Source organism: Pan troglodytes, chromosome 6, assembly GCF_028858775.2.
Source record: "Pan troglodytes isolate AG18354 chromosome 6, NHGRI_mPanTro3-v2.0_pri, whole genome shotgun sequence".
Lineage (NCBI taxonomy): Eukaryota > Metazoa > Chordata > Mammalia > Primates > Hominidae > Pan > Pan troglodytes.
Window position 1 is genome coordinate 81,374,492 of NC_072404.2, and position 18,008 is coordinate 81,392,499.

At 48.3% G+C, this 18,008-nt stretch overlaps 2 protein-coding genes across 4 annotated transcripts in view; one reads left to right on the top strand and one right to left on the bottom strand.

Annotated features, from left to right (window-relative positions):
- LOC751032 (uncharacterized) overlaps positions 1 to 11,661 on the top strand; it is a 341,389-nt gene extending 329,728 nt beyond the window's left edge. The window contains exons 32-33 of one of the 3 annotated variants that reach the window (XM_063814431.1): positions 3,047 to 3,135; positions 10,222 to 11,661. In XM_063814431.1, the coding sequence (XP_063670501.1) occupies positions 3,047 to 3,135; positions 10,222 to 10,228 (96 nt within the window). In that variant the 3' untranslated portion in view covers positions 10,229 to 11,661. Of the gene's footprint in view, positions 1 to 2,958; positions 3,136 to 7,740; positions 7,913 to 10,221 lie in introns of those variants that run through there. The other 2 variants (XM_063814430.1, XM_063814432.1) reach the window with 2 other exon arrangements.
- Positions 7,329 to 15,382, bottom strand: LOC129135504 (speedy protein E12-like). Its single transcript, XM_054655750.2, has 7 exons — positions 15,253 to 15,382; positions 14,062 to 14,280; positions 12,971 to 13,029; positions 11,661 to 11,746; positions 9,017 to 9,260; positions 8,790 to 8,894; positions 7,329 to 7,934 (listed from the first exon to the last, which is right to left on the bottom strand). The coding sequence occupies exons 1-6, from the start codon at positions 15,380 to 15,382 to the stop codon at positions 8,835 to 8,837; spliced, it is 798 nt and encodes a 265-aa protein (XP_054511725.1). The 3' UTR covers positions 7,329 to 7,934; positions 8,790 to 8,834.
- Positions 15,383 to 18,008: the final 2,626 nt, after the last annotated feature.

The following is an 18,008-nucleotide window of genomic DNA, read 5'->3' on the forward strand; positions in this document are numbered from 1 at the left end:
ATTAATCTCGGTTTTCAAGAGTATTGGTTAATGCACATGAGCAAAAGATTTTACTAAAGATGTTTATTCTTCAGTTGATTCTCTTCCCCTAATTTATTGTGAAATGCTTTATTTGCATTTCTCATTAAAGACTTAACTTCAGGGTGATTTACTTTTTTCTTTTTATCACATAGTGTTTATTAGGACTGGGAAACATAGTGAGACTCTGTCTCTATGAAAAATTAAAAAAAAAATTGACTGGGCATGGTGGCATGCACCTGTAGTTCCAGCTACTTGGGAGGCTGAAGTGGGAGGATCACTTGAGCCCAGGAACCTGAGACTGCAGTGAGCTATGATTGCGTCACTACACTTCAGACTGTGAGACAGAGTAAGACCCTGTCTGGAAAAATATATATACATAGATATACATTTTCTTTATTTTTTATTTTTATCTTTTTTTGAGATGGAGTCTCACTTTGGCGCCCTGGTTGCAGTGCAGTGGCGCGATCTCAGTTCACTGCAACCTCCACCTGCCAAGTTCAAGCGATTCTCCTGCTTCAGCCTTCTGAGTAGCTACCATTACAGGCACGCGCCACCACGCCCAGCTAATTTTTGTATTTTCAGTGGAGACGGGGTTCCACCATGTTGTCCAGGCTGGCCAGGCTGGTCTCGAATTCCTGCCCTCAGGTGATCTGCCCACCTCGGCCTCTCAAAGTGCTGGGATTACAGGCGTGAGCCACCATGCCTGACCTTATGTACTTATATTTTTATGAGAATATTTCTCTTGGTTTTCTGATAAATGAGTTACTGGAACCCTTATGAATTTGAATGCAAATGAAACAGCTAAATGTTATATAATTGTTGTGTTTAAAAAGCAGATTATAAAACTGTCTGTATTATATGATCACAGTTTTATGAAAACAAAACAACAGGCCTAAATGTGTATAGTATAAAGACTGGAAGAGTCAGCACTTCCATGTTCTCAGCGGTTATCCTTGGATGTGAGATCTCATGCACTTTTTGCTCTCTTCTTTGTGCCTTTCCATTTTGCATGCATATTTCTTATAATCTAAAAAGTTACTTAAACATATGCAGCTAAAAACTTTTTTTACTTGTAAAGCATTCGGTGCTAATTTTAACTTTTTTTGTTTAGACGGAGTCTTCTCACTCTGTCGCCCAGGCTGGAGTGCAGTGGTGTGATCTTGGCTCACTGCAACCTCCGCCTCCTGGGTTCAAGTGATTCTCCTACCTCAGCCTCCCAAGTAGCTGGGATTATAGGTGTGTGTCACCACACCCAGCTAATTTTTGTATTTTTAGTAGAGATGGGGTTTCACCATGTTGGCCAGGCTGGTCTTGCACCCCTGATCTCAAGTGATCTGCCCACCTCAGCCTCCCAAAGTGCTGGGATTTCAGGCGTGAGCCACCACGCCCGGCTTTTTTTTTAAAGCTTTTTTGTAAGTCAGCCAGCAAGAACACAGGAGGAAGTACTCAAATCTCCCTTACACAGCTGGGGGCTATGTCAGGTTTTATAAGCGTAGGGTAATGAGGTGTGATTTGATTGGATCTTGCAATAAAGTAACGCTGGGAGGTGTGATCTGAGTGGATCCTGCCATGGGGTGACACCAAAACTCAATGTGATTGGATCCTGGCTCCTGCCTTGGGGTGTCTGGTTCTTAAATCGGTCCGAGCTCTTCAGGCTGAGCTCTTAGGTTCCACTCCACGGTGGCACGCTTGGTTAACCTGGGCATGCACAGGGTACATGACCTTCAACCTGCGGGTCGATGGCAATTGAAAAACAACTGACAACTTCATTACATAAAAGTTGAACTGATTCGGGTGCGGTGACTCACGCCTGTAATCCCAGCACTTTGGGAGGCCAAGGCAGGTGGATCACCTGAGGTCGAGGAGTTCAAGACCAGCCTGGCCAAAATGGTGAAACCCCGTCTCTACTAAAAATATAAATATTAGCCAGGCGTGGTGGTGCACCCTTGTAATCCCAGCTACCCCAGAGGCTGAGGCAGCAGAATGCTTGAACCTAGGACGTGGAGGTTGCAGTGAGCTGAGATCGTGCCATTGCACTCCAGCCTGGGTGACAAGAGTGAAACTCCATCAAAAAAAAAAAAAAGTTGAACTAGATTTGGTCTGATGCAGTTACAGATTTACAAACCGCGTCCCACCCTCCTGCCAACACCTTCCACTCCTCATTCTTGAGGGATTAGGGATGGAGGTCATGCTTCTGTATCGACTTCATGCTGACCAGGGGCACTTAGTCCCCTAAAGTGAGAGGAATGAAACTCTTGGGCTTCTGAGTTCAGATGAGTTCTGGGGTCACCCGGAGTAGCTTGAAAGGCTGGTATTGTTGTAATACAAGCTGAAGGTGGAAGTGTTGGATCCTGGAGGACAAACAGCTCACCATCCATTTAAATAAATAGGACCAAAAAGTAACAGAACAGTGGCCACGAGGGGCCCCAACAGAGGAAGAAACCAGGTGAGGTGTGGTATAGTGGACTCGACTGCCTTCTAAATCTCAGTGGTTGTCCGGGTGCGGTGGCTCACGCCTGTAATTCCAGCAAAAGAAGAGCCGAGGCAGGGTGATCACGAGGTCAGGAGTTCAAGACCAGCCGGGCAAACATGGTGAAACCCCGTCTCTACTGAAAATACAAAAATTAGCCAGGTGTGGTGGCGTGTGCTGTAGTCCCAGCTACTAGGGAGGCTGAGGCAGGAGAATTGCTTGAACCTGGGAGGCGGAGGTTGCAGTGAGCCGAGATTGTGCCACTGCACTCCAGCCTAGGTAACAGAGCGGGACTCCATCTCAGTCAATCAATCAATCTCAGTGGTTGAACTACCCTTGATATGGTTCAGCTCTGTATCCCCAACCAAATCTCATGTCAAATTGCAATTCCCAGTGTTGAGGGAGGGACCTGGTGGGAGGTGATTGGCTCATGGCGGCTGACGTCCCCCTTGCTGTTCTCGTGATAGTGAGTGAGCGCTCATGGGATCTGGTTGTTTAGAAGCGTGCAGCCCTCCCACTTCACTCTCTCTGTCTCTCCTGCTCCACCATGGCCAGAAACGTGCCTGCTTCCCCTTCACCTTCTGCCGTGATTGTCAGTTTCTTGAGGCCTCCCCAGCCATGCTTCCTGTACAGCCTGCAGAACTGTGAGTCAATTAAACCTCTTTTCTTCATAAATTCCCCAGTTTCCAGTAGTTCTTTATAGCAGTGTGAAAACAGACTAATGGACCCTTCTGGTTGAAGGAATGTAGCCATTCTGCTTGTTTAACTATTTCCTTTCTGTTCATCTCTATTTCCCGGGAGGTGTTTATCCAAGTGCAATAGGAGATATTGGTGACTGCAGAGTCCCCTCAGTGTTCTGCTAGTAAATAGTTGAAGGTTGATCAGTGATCTCCAGCATTTTCAGTCTGGCATGGAAAAGCCCCCATGTAACTGGTAAAGGTATCAGTAAGCACCAGGAGGTATCTAAATCCACCAGGAGCCATAGGCATCATGTTGATGTCCATTTACCAGTCTTCCCTGGCAAGATTCTCTGAATTGTACTGCCTTGGCCAAAAGAGGTATGGGAGGGGCTGGGCACAGTGGCTCACGCCTGTAATCCCAGCATTTTGGGAGACCAATTCGGGTAGATCATTAGAGGTCAGGGGTTCAAGACCATCCTGGCTAACATGGTGACATTCCATCTCTACTGAAAATACAAAAAGTTAGCTGGGTTTGGTGTTGGGTGCCTGTAATCCCAGCTACTCGGGAGGCTGAGGCAGGATAATCACTGGAACCTGGGAGGAGTAGGTGGCAGTGAGCTGAGATCTCGCCATTGCACTCCAGCCTGGGCAACAAGAGTGAAACTTCATCTCAAAAAATAAAAAAAGAAGTCTGGGTGTGGTGGCTCGTGCCTGTAATCCCAAGACTTTGGGAGGCCAGGATGGGTGGATCATGAGGTCAGGAGTTCAAGACCAGCCTGGCCTAGATGGTGAAACCCTGTCTCGAGTAAAAATACAAATATTAGCTGGGCATGGTGGCACACACCTGTAATCTCAGCTACTCAGAAGTCCGAGACAGAAGAATTGCCAAAACCCGGGAGGGAGAGGTTGCAGTGAGCCGAGATCGCGCCACTGCACTCTAGCCTGGGTGACAGAGCAAGACTCCGTCTCAAAAGAAAGAAAGAGAAAGGAAATTCCCCAGGGAAGTACCTCAGCTTATTTCATGAAGAGGTACTGAAGGAAGCAGAGGCACGTGGAGGACTTCCCCACCTCGTGCAGCTATTTGGGCCATGGCGTCTGAAATGTATTATTTCAGAGTCACCCCTTTGATGACCTTGGCAGTGGACTGCAGTCATCTGTTTAGGCCTTTCCATGGCCCGTGTCAGTGCCGGTATTTCTGTCTGTTGCACATTTGATTTCCTTGCTGTTGGCATTTAGAAGGCCCCCTGTTTCCCAGATCACACCACGGGCATGGACTGCAGAGATTGCGTCTTGTGAGTCTGTAGAAACAGTCAAGGCCTTGTCCTCTCTTAGGTCCAGAGCTCAGGTTAATGCAGATTTTCCCAGCTGTCTGTGCTGAAGTCCCTGTGGGGAGGCTCCCGGCTGGTTTCCTGTAGGTAGACAGCTACACATCCTGCCCTTCATTGGCTTCTTTTCATGAAGCTCCTGCTGTCTACAAAACATGTCTCCCTTTTCTTCTTGAACCACATCTCTGTTATTGAAACTCTAGAAGTCAGCCAGGCACAGTGGCTATGCCTGTAATCCCAGCGCTTTGGGAGGCCAAGGTGGGCGGATCACCTGAGGTCAGGAGTTCAAGACCAGCCCGGCCAACATGGCGAAACCCTGTCTCTAATACAAATACTAAAATTAGCCAAGCATGGTGGCCACTGCACTCCAGCCTGGGTGACAGAGCAAGACTCTGTCTCAAATAAAGAAAGAGAAAGTATCATGCTTTTCAGAGTTCTGTGGGTTGTTATAGTGAATTATCAAACCTGAGGACGTGGTGGGAACCTCCAAATTTGCAGCCAGTTGGTGAGAAGTACATGCGGTCTGTGGATACCCAAGCTTGCAGCTGCATCTGAAGCGAGGGCAGCCTAGCGGGGGCTGGTGGCCTTAACCTGTGGCATTTGATGTAACATCAGGGAGTTGACATCAGAATTACATCACACAGGCCAGGTGCAGTGGCTCATGCTTATAATCCCAGCAATTAGAAAGCAAGATAAGAAGATCGCTTGAGCTTGAGTCTGAGCCCGCAGTGAGCTATGACCGCACCACTGTACCCCAGTCTGGGTGACAGCACAAGACCCCGACTCCAAAAATAAAAAAGAAAAATCACAAAGAATTGCATGGCAGAGTGCCTGTCTTTCACAGCTTGAACTGTTGCAGGAACTTTCTTTTTTTCTTTCTTTTTTTTTTTTTTTTTTTTTTTTTGTGATGGAGTCTCGCCCTTTCACCCAGGCTGGAGTGCAGTGGCACCATCTCGGCTCACTGCAGGCTCCGCCTCCTGGGTTCACACCATTCTCCTGCCTCAGCCTCCGGAGTAGCTGGGACTACAGGCCCCTGCCACCGCGCCCAGCTAATTTTTTGTATTTTTAGCAGAGATGGGGTTTCACCGTATTAGCCAGGGTGGTCTTGATCTCCTGACCTCATGATCCGCCCACCTCAGCCTCCCAAAGTGCTGGGATTACAGTCCTGAGCCACCGCGCCTGGACTTTTTTTTTTTTTTTTTTTTTGAGAGGGGTTCGGGAGACATATTCTCTGCTAGCGATTCTCCTGCCTGGTCTTGAACTCCTGCTGGGATCACAGGCGTGAGCCACCACGCCCAGCCACCTTTAGAGTTTTCTTACCACCTGGTTTTCCTCTCTCAATATCTTTCTCTCATTTCCTGCTTTAAAACTCTAGCTTGGGGTCTGGGCACAGTAGCTCATGCCTATAATCCCAGCAGTTTGGGAGACTGAGGCGGGTGGATCACTTGAGGTCAGGAGTTTGAGACCAGCCTGGCCAACATGGTGAAACCTTGTCTCTACTATTTTTACAAAAGTTAGTCAGACGTACAGGCGGGTGCCTGTAGTCCCAGCTACTTGGGAGGCTGAGGCAGGAGAATTTGCTTGAACGCGGAGGTGAAAGTTGCAGGGAGCCGAGGTTGTGCCACTGCACTCCAGCCTGGGAGACAGAGCGAGACTGTCTCCAAAACAAACAAACAAACAAACAAAAAAACCCTGTAGCTTGGGATCAGCCTTCTCTTCTGTTGTTTTTCTTTAAAAAATAAAAATTAAAAATAGGCTTCAAGTGATCCTCCCGCCATGACCTCCAAAACTGCTGGGATTGTAGGTGTGAGCACTGCACCCAGCCTTATGTTTTTTTCTACATAAAAAACAGCACAGGATTATCTTCCAAAGCTAATAAATATGTTCAAATAACCACAACCCCATTAAGGAAAAATGTCACTTGACAGCAAATAATCAATCCAGACCACAATATGATCACACTCACTGTGAAGGTGAGAAAAGTTCATCTTTATTATGTTTCCCCAAGAGATGCACTGCACTGTTCTCTTGAAAACACACAGCTCGTGTCCTCCTTTAGAACACACATCCTCTTTAAAGTAACATACAAACATGCCAAAACAAGATAAAAAATTCCATCTGAATTCTCACATTTCAAACATACACTAAATATCAAATAAAAATTTATTTTTACAAGAATTTAGGGGAACTACCACATAGCTATTAATGTAATATATATGTTAACTAAGTATCATACATAAAAACCATGCTCCCTTCAGCAGCACGTGTAATAATAGATACCAACATTGAAAGGTAAAAGATTTAGGATGAAAAGAATCCTCTCTTAAAAAGGAAAACAAAATTATATGTATGTGTATACAACAGTTATAACACCCATCACACAGCGTTATAGAAACAGCATCTATTCAAAAATACCAGTATTTCCAAAATATTTAAAATAATATTTAAAGTAATAATAATATTTAAATAAATAAATATAGTTAATAAATATTTCAATAAATAAAATAATATTTAAATAATTCTATACCCATGGTTTTCAAAATAAACCAATAAAATAGATAGTATATATTAGACATGTTAGTATATATATCTGAGACATGTTAAAAATCACAACGGAATTCTCACAATTCAGTCACAAACCTAAACAGCAAATAAAAATTTCTATCACCAGAATTATGTTTTTTTCTGGTGGGGAACTACCAATAGCTATAAATAGAAGAGATTATTATGGAAGTATCATAGATAAAAAGAGTGCTCGCTTCAGGAGCACATATAATAATACAGAAAAAAAATTAAAGTTAATAAAAGATTTAGGATAAAAAGAATTCTCACTTAAAAATGAAAAGAAAATTATCTTTATGTATATATAACAACTATAACTCTCATCAAAGAACTCTACAGGAACAGCATGTTTTCAAAAGTACAACAATTTCCAAACTATTTGAAATAAACCTATTAATAATTCAATGGCCAACATTTTCCAAACAAACCAATAAAATGCATAGTGTGCATGAAGCTATCTGTTACAGTCTGTGGCACTCATATTTCACAAAGAATTCTGTGCCAATCTGAGCCCCTGCACTTTGCCTTCAAATGCTCCTGGACTGTGGCAAGCAAGTCCGTAAGAAACAGGACCTCCAGGTTCCGTCCCAGGGAGGTTGGCATTCAGCAATATAAAAAGGGAGGTGGTGCCGCAGGAAAGGGTGGAACTGGAAACACTCCTGGTTTCTTACTTTTCTCCAAGGACTCCTAGAAGTACCCCACCCCACCCCTGCTCCTTGGAGGACAACGTGATCACTGTATTCAGCTCTGTCAAGAATGGTCCAGGTTCTTCTAGGTGATCTGCACAAATGGTTCCTCTCCTCCTTCCTGATGTCTGCCATTAGCACTGGAATAAAGTTCCTGCTGAAAATCCACATCTCCCCTGGGTCCGGTGTTCTGGAAGTGAGAGAGACAATGTCACACCTCAAGGAGGCAGCTCTCTAGACAGGAAGGTTATTCACGTCCCATGTCAAGTCTAGCTAGAGTTCAGAGCAATTGAGAAGTGCAGTTTTATCTCCTGCCTTTCATTCTATACCCTGCTTCTGAACCATCGTGTTCAACTGTGAAACTCACACTTTGGTGACCCTGACTCCAAAACTTAATACACCCAAGGTCAGCCCCAGTGCTCTGCTTCATAGCAAGGACTTTGGGTGGGTCTTCCCAGGGAGTAGGGCACCCTCAGAGAATGTGGCTTTGGACTTCATCACAGCTGGGGCCTTTTGTGTCACTTCAGATCTAAACTTGTAACCGTGCTAGATCTGTTTCTAATGTGACAACATCAGGAACCACGAGTCCAGAAGCCTAATCCATAATCCTCCCTCCTCATGACGAAGTCTCATGCTCTGTGCTCAACATGGTTAGCTGCACAAGATGTAAACCAAAGCTTCACTGAACCCTCGACCCAAATCGGTAACTCAAGTGCGTCAATCATAATGGACCTCCCCGAACTCAGTATTTATGATTATTTTTGAGGCAGGGTCTCACTCTGTCACCCGGGCTGGAGTGCAGTGGCAGGATCAGGGCTCCCTGCAGCCCCGACCTCCCAGGCTCCAGCGATCCTCCTGCCTCAGCCTCCTGAGTAGTTGGGAGTAGAGATGCCTCCCACATCGCCTGGCTAATTTTTGTATTTTTGTGGAGAGGGGATATCTCGCCACGTTGCCCAGGCTTGAAGCCAGATCAAGCAATTGGGTTCCTTGGATTTCCGAAATAGACCCCAATATTCTGCCTTTACCCCGGAGGATGCAGATGTACCTTCTCTCAGGCCGATGACCTCAGGCCTCCACGGTCCCTGGAGCTCTAGGAAAGGTGGGCGCGATCTCGCGCCCACACCCAGTGCTCTGGGTCATAAGCCTGGATCTGGAAAAACAAACGCGCTTTGAGAAGACGGGGACTCCCCAGGATACCCCTCTCTCCCCTCGTCCAGCCTCCAGCCCACCCGATTCCTCCCCACATCCTCCACCTCCCCAGGCCCCACCCACCTCCTCCAACTCCTCCGGGGAAACCCAAGCCCTGCAGCGCATGGAACAGAAGAACTGGAACCGACGCTTCTGGAACAAGGCTATCTGAGAGCAGTTCTTCCTGGCCCTCGGGTTCATGTAACGGCATAACTGGAACCAAAGCTTAGGGAGCAAGGGTATGCGAGAGCGGGTCTTCCCGTACAGGAAGTAGAAGATCTTTTGTTTGGGGGCCTCGTCGTCCTCCTCCATGTCATTGGCCAGATAGCTGAGGACAGAAATCAGGTTGCTGCTCAGAGGCACCACCAGGAGAGACCTCCGGCTGAGGTCAGCTTCCCAGAGAGGAAGGTAAGGGACGGTCCCTAGCTCAGGACTGGCACCCACCCTGCAGAGAGCCACACCTTCCTCAGGAGGGCTCTGCTGGACAGAGACCTGATCAAGGGCGTCTCCCACTCCTTCAGGATGGAGACAAAAACCCAACTGGTGACCAAGAGTGGTGGCTTAGGCCTGGAATCCCAGCACACTGGGAGGCCGAAGCAGGAGGATCACTTGAGGCCAGGAGTTTGAGACAGGCCTGGGCACCATAGCAACACCCTCGTCTCTATTAAAAATATAAAAAATACACCAGACGCGGTGGCTCATGCCTGTAATCCCAGCGCTTTGGAAGGCTGAAGCAGGTGGATTGCTTGAGACCAGGAGTTTGAGACCAGCCTGGTCAACACAGAGAAACCCCATCTATACTAAAAATACAAAAATCAGCCTGGTGCGGTGGCACACCCATTAGTCCTAGCTACTCAAGAGGCTGAAGCATAAGAATTGTGTGAACCCAGGAGGCGGAGGTTGCAGTGAGCCAAGATTGGGCCCCTCCATTCCAGCCTGAGAGACACAGCAACACTCTTGTCTTGATAAATAAATAAATAAATAAATAAATAAATAAATAAATAAATAAATAAAAACTGTCCAGGTGTGGTGGCACAGCCCTGTAGTCGGAGCTAATCAAGAGGCTGAGGTGGGAGGATCGCTTGAGCCCAGGATATGGAGGCTGCGGTGAGCTATGATCTCACCACTGCACTCCAGCTTAGGGGACAGGGCAAGTCTGTCTCAAAAAAAAAAAAAGCAATTGAATACATTGATATTTTGCCAGGACCCTGCCTTCTACAGGCATCTAGTCTAATGGCACTGGGAGTAATCAGAGGAGATGTCCTAATCCCAATGTCACATTATAATAGGATGTAACTGGAGAGCTACGGGCATGCAGAAGTTGGAAGATGAGGGAAGGCATCACAGAGGCTGTGGGATGAACCGACTTCAAGGAATGGGTGCTTCCCTTCAGAACCACGTGTGTGGGACACCCAGACAGAAAACACAAATGCAAAGTCAAGTGGAGGGCATTTGGAAGGAGCAGTGAAGCCAAGCCAGGAAACACCAAGATGGCGAGCCAGTGTGGTTGTAGAGATTGTAGAGAGGGTGGAATTGGCACTGTGGACCCTGGCCTCGATAGAGAAAGACATCAGGTAAGGAAGTTGCTCAGGTGGGCGGTGAGGTTGTCGTGCTTTGGAAAGATGTTCAGGCTGCACTAGGAAGCCCCTTGGCTTGGGGAGAGACTCCAGGAAACCCCAGCAGGGAGCATTTGACAGTGGATTCGAGTGATGCAAGGGGGACCTGGACTGTGACCTCTGTCACGGGAACCCAGAGGAGGTTGATGGCTTTTGCGGTTGATGTGGGAAGGAGAGAGAGAGAAGAACCGGAAACGTCTGCTTGCTGGGGGAAGTGTCATGTCCGCTCCTCCGCTCCTTTTCTTCTCCCCTTAGGAGCGGTTCATGGTTCCTTTTGTTTTTTGTTCTTTTTTTTTTTTTTTTTGAGACGGAGTCTCATTCTGTCGCCCAGGCTGGAGTGCAGTGGTGCGATCTCGGCTCACTGCAAGCTCCGCCTCCCAGGTTCATGCCATTCTCCTCCCTCAGCCTCCCGAGTAGCTGGGACTACAGGCGCCCGCCACCACACCCGGCTAATTTTTGTATTTTTTTTTTTTTAAGTGGAGACAGGGTTTCACCATGTTAGCCAGGATGGTCTCGCTCTCCTGACCTTGTGATCCGCCCACCTCGGCCTCCCAAACTGTTGAGATTACAGGCGTGAGCCACCGCACCTGGCCTGTTTTACTCTTTTATTTGTACACTGGCATTGGAGTTTGTTTTGTTTGCCTGTTTTTTTTTTTTTTTTTGAAAAAAAGTCTCACTCTGTTGCCCAGGCTGGAGTGCAGTGGCTCAACCTTAGCTTACTGCAACCTCCACCTCCTGGGTTCAAGGGGTTCTCTTGCCTCAGCCTCCCAAGTAGCTTGGATAACAGGTGCACACCAACATGCCCGACTGATTTTTCTATTTTTAGTAGAGACGGGGTTTTGCCATGTTGGCCAGGCTGGTCTCAAACTCCTGATCTCAGGTGATCCGCTTGCCTCGGCCTCCCAAAGTGCTGGGATTACAGGCCTGAGCCACCACGCCCAGCCTGAGTTTCTTTTTAGAGACAACAGTCTAAGATACTATAATCCTGTCTTTTTTGTACACAGAATAAAGAGGACAAATAGGTGAAAGAATAAAAGAAAGGCTGCAATCCCACTTCCCCCGCTGTCCCAGGGCATTGGATATTGATGGATAGGAGGCAGCAAACCACTCACAGAGCCAGGAAGAAATGAATGCGTTGGTATTGCCAGGAGGGGAGGCCGGCCCGGCTGAAATACGCTATGACCATAGCCAGGAGATACTGATGGAGAGAAAGGAACACAGAGAGGGAGAGGTCACATCTTGAGAGAGGAAGATTGTGGAGATAGTGGAATGGGGGTCTGGGGAGGGGTTGCCCATCAGAGAAGGGACCTCAGCATTGGGGTGACTGTGCTCATGTGGAAATTGCGGGGTGGAGGGGTATTCGAAGGTCGGATGCAAATCCGAGAAGCCGGAGGAAGGGTTTTCGGTGATGCTCCCAGGATGGTGGGCTCCGATGGGATCTTGGGAGGGGGTGTGTCTAGGTCGGCTGGTGTCAGGAGGGTCTTTTGTGTGCCAGGCAGAGAACTGTCCCAAGGAGCTGAGAGTAGAGGGCCCCGGAGCTTCAGGACTGCAGCCAGACTGTGGCCCAGGGCTCAGATCCCAAAGGACCCATAGGAGAGGCAGGGGCCACTCATTCACTCTGCAAGAGACCAGCAGAGTCCTGAGGGAGATGCTGACAAATCATAAAAAGACAAAGAATAGCCGGGAGTGGCAGCTCAAGCCTGTGATCCCAGTACTTTTTGAGAGGTGGAGACAGGAGGATCACATGAGCCCAACAGTTGGAGAACAACCTGGGCAACACAGCGAGTCCCTGTTTCTACGAAGATTTCAAAAATTCGTTGAGCATGGTGGCATGTGCCTAGTCCCAGCTCCCCAGGAGGCTAAGGAAAGAGGATTGCTTGAGCCCAGGAGTTAGAGTGAGCTATGATCATGCCACTGTACTCCATCCTGGGGAGCAGAGCTGGACTCTGTCTCAGAAAAACAAATGTGTGGGTGCCAAGACTCAAGACCATGGGAGCTGGTCGGACACAGTGCTGATGTCCGTAATCTCAGCACTTTGGGAGGCCAAGGCGGGTGGATCACCTGAGGTCAGGTGTTCGGGACCAATCTGGCCAACAGGGCAAAACCCCGTCTCTACTAAAAACACAAAAATTAGCCAGGCGTGGTGGTTCACGTTTGTAATCCCAGCTGCTTGGAGGCTGAGGCACGAGAATCGCTTGAACCCAGGAGGCATCAGCTGCAGTGAGTCAAGACCGAGACACTGCCCTCCAGCCTGGGCAACAGAGCAAGACTGTGTCTCACAAAACAAAAACAAAAACAAAAACAAAAACTGTAGGAGCATCTGGTGGGAGGGGGTGGAGGGAGAACTGTGGGTTTGGAAGCTGCGCCCTCCCCCTGGCCGTGCGTTAGAACAGGAACACAGTTACATAGAGAACAACCTTACCTTGTCCGACACCCTCAGATCTTTGTCCCAGGCCAGGAATCTTTTAATGACAGGATCCTCTGTGATTAGAGAGCAGATATCAGCGTGAGAAGCAGGACAGGGTTTCTGTGGGAGCAGCAGGGCAGTGAGGAGAAGTGTGCCTCCCGGGGGGAAGTCTCAGGATTGTGGCCGCGGGTGAGGTGGATGGGAGAGGGGAGAATGACTTTCACTGGGCAAGGGAGAGAGGCTCCTGCTCTGAGACTCCCCTGAGAAGAGGCCGAAGGAGGCCCTGGGTGTGAGAATCTACAGGATGTAGAGCTGGGAATCAGCCAGGACCTCCTCCAGCAGACACGGAGGGACCCCTGCAGAGTCATAAAGGAATTCCCATCATTTCCTCATGAGGCAGTCACACATGAGGGTGTGACCATGGCCTTGGTATCCCTCACTATGCATGGAAACACTTAGGTTTAGAAAAGTCAGTAAGAAACATTAAGTTTCAGAGGGCACAGCTGAAACCACTTTTTTGATTTTTGATTTTGTTTTTCTTTATTTGATTTTTATTTTTATTTATTTATTAATTTATTTTGAGACAGAGTCTTGCTCTGTGGGCCAGGCTGGAATGCATTGGCCTGATCTTGGCTCACTGCAACCTCTGCCTCCTGGGTTTAAGCAATTCTCCTGTCTCAGCCTCCCGAGTAGCTGGAACTACAGGGATGAGCTACTGTGCCCAGCCTTGGTTTTTCTTTTGACGCAGACTTTTGCTCTGTCACCCAGGCTGGAGTGCAGTGGTGCAGTCATAGCTCACTGCAGCCTCAAAGTCCTGAGTTCAAGCAATCCTCTTGCCTCAGCCTCCCAACGTGCTGGGATCTCAGGCGGGAGCCACAGCGCCTGGCCCAAAACCAAGCTTTCTTATCCCAAGCACCGACCTTTATCAAGTCTACCTAATCCTCTGTTGTCTCCTAAGTGTCCCTCATGAGTGATCACTTCAGAGTCCTCCCGCATGGAGAGCTCACCCACTGGGGCATATTTTTCCCATTGGAAAAGTGTGGTTATTGGAAGTTTCCTCTTTAGAAAGAACAGGATTGGAGGTGCTCTCTGGGGTGTCCTCCTACCAAGCAGCCTGTTGAAGGCCTCGTAGTACTCAGGGAGCACGAGCGACACTCGCCGTCGCTTCGCCTTCATCTTGAGGCCACACAGCGTCTCCGCCACCCAGGTCTCCTCAGGCTCAGGGGCGAGCTCCTGCTCTGGCTCATCGTCAGATTCATCCAAACACTCCCTCTTCCTTTTCCAGCCAAGGGACCTACGTGGGGGGCTGGGATCTACCCCAGGGGCTGAGTAAAGAAACCAGGCCACCGTGTAATGCTTCTGCAACTGATCACGTTAGACCCCGACCCCAAACCCCAAACCACTCTCCATCCTCCCCAGCCTCGCAGACTGCTGGCTTCTCCAAGCCACCTTTCTGACTTTCTCCTCTGCTCAACCCCATGTGCCACTCCTTCCCCTCCCCATTCTTCCCTCTCTCTGTCCTCAGAACACTGCCTCATATCCTTCCCTGGTCCCTGGCTCTCTGAATCCCTCTTTTTTTTTTTGTTTCGAGACAGAATCTTGCTTTGTCACCCAGGCTGGAGTGTAGTGGTGCAATCTCAGCTCACTGCAACATCCATCTCCCGGATTCCAGTTATTCTCCTGCCTCAGCCTCTCAGGTAGATGGGATTACAGGTGCCTGCCATAATGCCCAGCTCAATTTTGTACTTTTACTAGAGACAGGGTTTCACCATGTTGGCCAGGCTGGTCTCAAACTCCTGGCCTCAAGTGATCCGCCTGCCTTGGCTTCCCAAAGTGCTGGGATTACAAGTGTGAGCCACTGCACCCAGCCTGAATTTCTCCATTCTTCCCACACACCCTCCCCAGGTTCTCCTTCCTGACCTCTGACCCTTCTTTTTTTCTTCCTCTTTTTTTTTTTTGAGACAGCATCTCACTCTGTCACCCAGACTGAAGTGCAGTAGCACGATCTCGGCTCACTGCAACCTCTTCCTTCCAGGCTCAAGTGATTCTCCTGTCTCAGCCTCCCAAGTAGCTGGGATTATAGGCACACACCACTACCGCCTGGCTAATTTTTGTACTTTTAGTAGAGATGGGGTTTCACCATGTTGGCCAGGCTGGTCTTGAACTCCTGACCTCAGGTGGTCTGCCCGCCTCAGCCTCCCAAAGTGTTGGGGTTACAGGGGTGAGCCACCACGCCTGGCCCCCTTCCTTCGTCTTAGTCAATCGTATGCCACCTCTTCTTCCTCCAGTCCCCTCACCTGATGGTCCCGACACTTCATCATCCACCACCTCCTGGAGGGGGTACCCTGAGGTGCTCCGCTGGGGGCTCTGCTCTTCCTGGGGCTGCGGTTGATGGCTCATGATGATCTTTCCCAAAATCTGTCCCATCTCACCGAACCTAGTCTCTGTTCTGTCCTTGGTCTTCTTCTGGACACTGCTGGGATCCAGAAGAGTGTGTTATCAATTCTCGAGGCTGGGAGAAGTCAGGAGTGGAGAACAGCTCTGAGAAGTTACTGTTGTCCAACTGAACTGCCAGGTGCCGACAGAGTCCGGTCCCTCCAATCAGGAAGGTCGGAATCTCTGATGTCATCGTTCATGCCAACCTGGCAACTAGTTTGAACAAAAACACATGTAACTGCCAGGCTGATCTCTTGTCCTGGAGATCCTGGGTGAATGGTATCTCCTGCCACTGTCCCAACCTCAGACCACTGTCCAAAAGCATCTTCAGGGTCTCCGCATCCCTCTGTTCCCTGTCCCAGCAGAGGCTGTGTCCTCTCCGCTCAAAGCTTGAAGCGTATTGGGGTCTCCTCTTCTCTGTACATGCCCGTTTCAGAGTCCGGTCTGGTGGGAGAGGGATCAGGATGGGAAAGAAAAGTAGGGTAAGCAGAAACGATGAAACCTTACAAGAGTGAGATTATCATGTACAAGAGATCCCAGGAACATTGACTTGATGAAAAAGTCACATCAGAGCACTCAATTTGGCAGAGCTTTTCTGCCGAATGTCTACTGACATTCACTGTCCGAGATTCTGTACTGGGGGTACACGCGTCCTCTGCCCTAAGGCATCTTTGAGTCCAAGAGATATTTTGAGGACTGGAAATCATAGGAAACTGCCCATGAGTTCACACATATTTCCAATGGTGTCCCCAATTTCAGGGAGTCCACGGATCACCTAAAGCCAGCCCCTCCAGTTTGGCTAAGAAACTGTATATATCAAGTTTTGTATCATATGTATTGCTCTTAACTCAGAAAATTCCACCATTTTTGGCAGTGGTTTATTTATTTATACCATGGAAGGAAATGGTTTATTTATGAATCTATATTATGGATATTCTATAAGATACTGGGTGTACAAAAAGACTAAGTCGAAAAATCTCAGCTGTGCACAGTGGCTCATGCTTGTAATCCCATCTCTTTGGGTGGCCAAGGGAGGAAGACTGCCTGAGGCCAGCAGTTCAAGACCAGTATAGGCAACATAGCAAGAGCCCATCTCTAAAACAAAACAAAACAAAACAAAATTAGCCAGGTGTCGTGGCTGGCACCTGTGTTCCAACAACTTGAGAGACTGAGGTGGCAGGAGGATTGCTTGAGCCTAGGAGTTAGGGGCTGCGGTGAGCTGTGATCGTGACACCGCACTCCAGTCTGGGCAACACAGCAAGACCTTGTGTCAAAAAAATTCTTTTAATTAAATATAAAAGAGTTTCATGACATTCAGAGACCATCCAAAGAACCTGTGGGTTCCGGCCAGGCACAGTGGCTCACACCTGTAATCCCAGCGCTTTGGGAGGCCATAGCAGGTGGATCGCTTGAGGTCAGGAGTTTAAGAGCAGCCTGGCCAACATGGTGAAACCCCATCTCTTCTAAAAATACAAAAAATTAGTCAGGCATGGTGGTGGGTGCCTGTAATCCCAGCCACTCAGGAGGCGGGGGCAGCAGAATGGCTTAAACTTGGGAGGCGGAGGTTGCAGTGAGCCAAGGTCGCACCATTGCACTCCAGCCTGGGCAACAAGAGCAAAACTACATCTCAAAAAAAAAAAAAAAAAAAAAGAGAACCTGTGGATGAGTTCCCACATGGCTTCCTAACGGGCTGCGGCTCTCCTAGGAGTCTCTCGCTCATGGGAAAGGCACAAACTGAATGCGGGAGGAAATCCCATTGCTGTGGAAGTCCCATTGTTAGGAAGCTCTGCTTTTCTGGAGTTCAAATTTGCATTCATGACGCTTGAAACCGTCAGAGCTGGGTGTGTCCTCCTACAACAAATCACTTTACTCTCTCTCTCTCCTAGTTAACAGGCTTTCAAATATTAGAACATCCATGTTCTGACCTCATTAAAATTGCTCTTTTGTGGAATGAAAAGCTCTGATTTAACCCGTCTTTAAGCCTGGTATGCATATTCCTCTCTGTTCCGGCCACCTTGTCTAGACACACTACACTGAGGCAGTGCCCATCTTAGATGATGTTGATACATTGTCAAAAAATGGGCAAACCAGGTGCGGTGGCTCACACTTGTAATCCCAGCACTTTTGGAAGCCGATGCCGACAGATAACCAGAGGTGAGGAGGTTGAGATCAGCCTGGCCAACATGGTGAAACCTGTCTGTTTTTCTGTAAAAATACAGAAACAATGAGCTGGGCGTGGGAGTGCACTTCTGTAATCCCAGCTACTTGTGGGGCTGAGGCAGGAGAATCACTTGAACCGGGAAGGTGGAGGTTCCAGTGAGCCGAGATCACGACACTACACTCCAGCCTGGGCGACAGAGTGAGACTCCGACTCAAAAAAAAAAAAAAAGTGCCAGACAGCCCAGGTTTGGTCTGATATGTTCAGAAAAAAGCAAAACAGTCACCTCTCACCTTTTCTTTTCCTGCAATGATGCCGTTTAATACAACAATGGCTGTAGGTATGCTGCAGAAATATCATTCAAGTGAAACAGAAGGGCTTTCCTGGCTGGACACAGCGGTCACTCCTGCAATCCCAACACTTTGGTTGGCTAAGGTGGGAGGATTTCTTGCGGCCAGG

Excerpts from the sequence above, each read along its gene's own strand:
- LOC129135504 (XM_054655750.2), bottom strand. The coding sequence starts at position 15,382 with ATGGGACAGATTTTGGGAAAGATCATCATGAGCCATCAACCGCAGCCC. Across the intron at positions 11,747-12,970 it reads ATCTGAGGGTGTCGGACAAG|TATCTCCTGGCTATGGTCAT; the intron begins GTAAGGTTGTTC and ends TCTCTCCATCAG. Across the intron at positions 9,261-11,660 it reads ATTCATTTCTTCCTGGCTCT|CTATCTGGCCAATGACATGG; the intron begins GTGAGTGGTTTG and ends TTCTGTCCTCAG.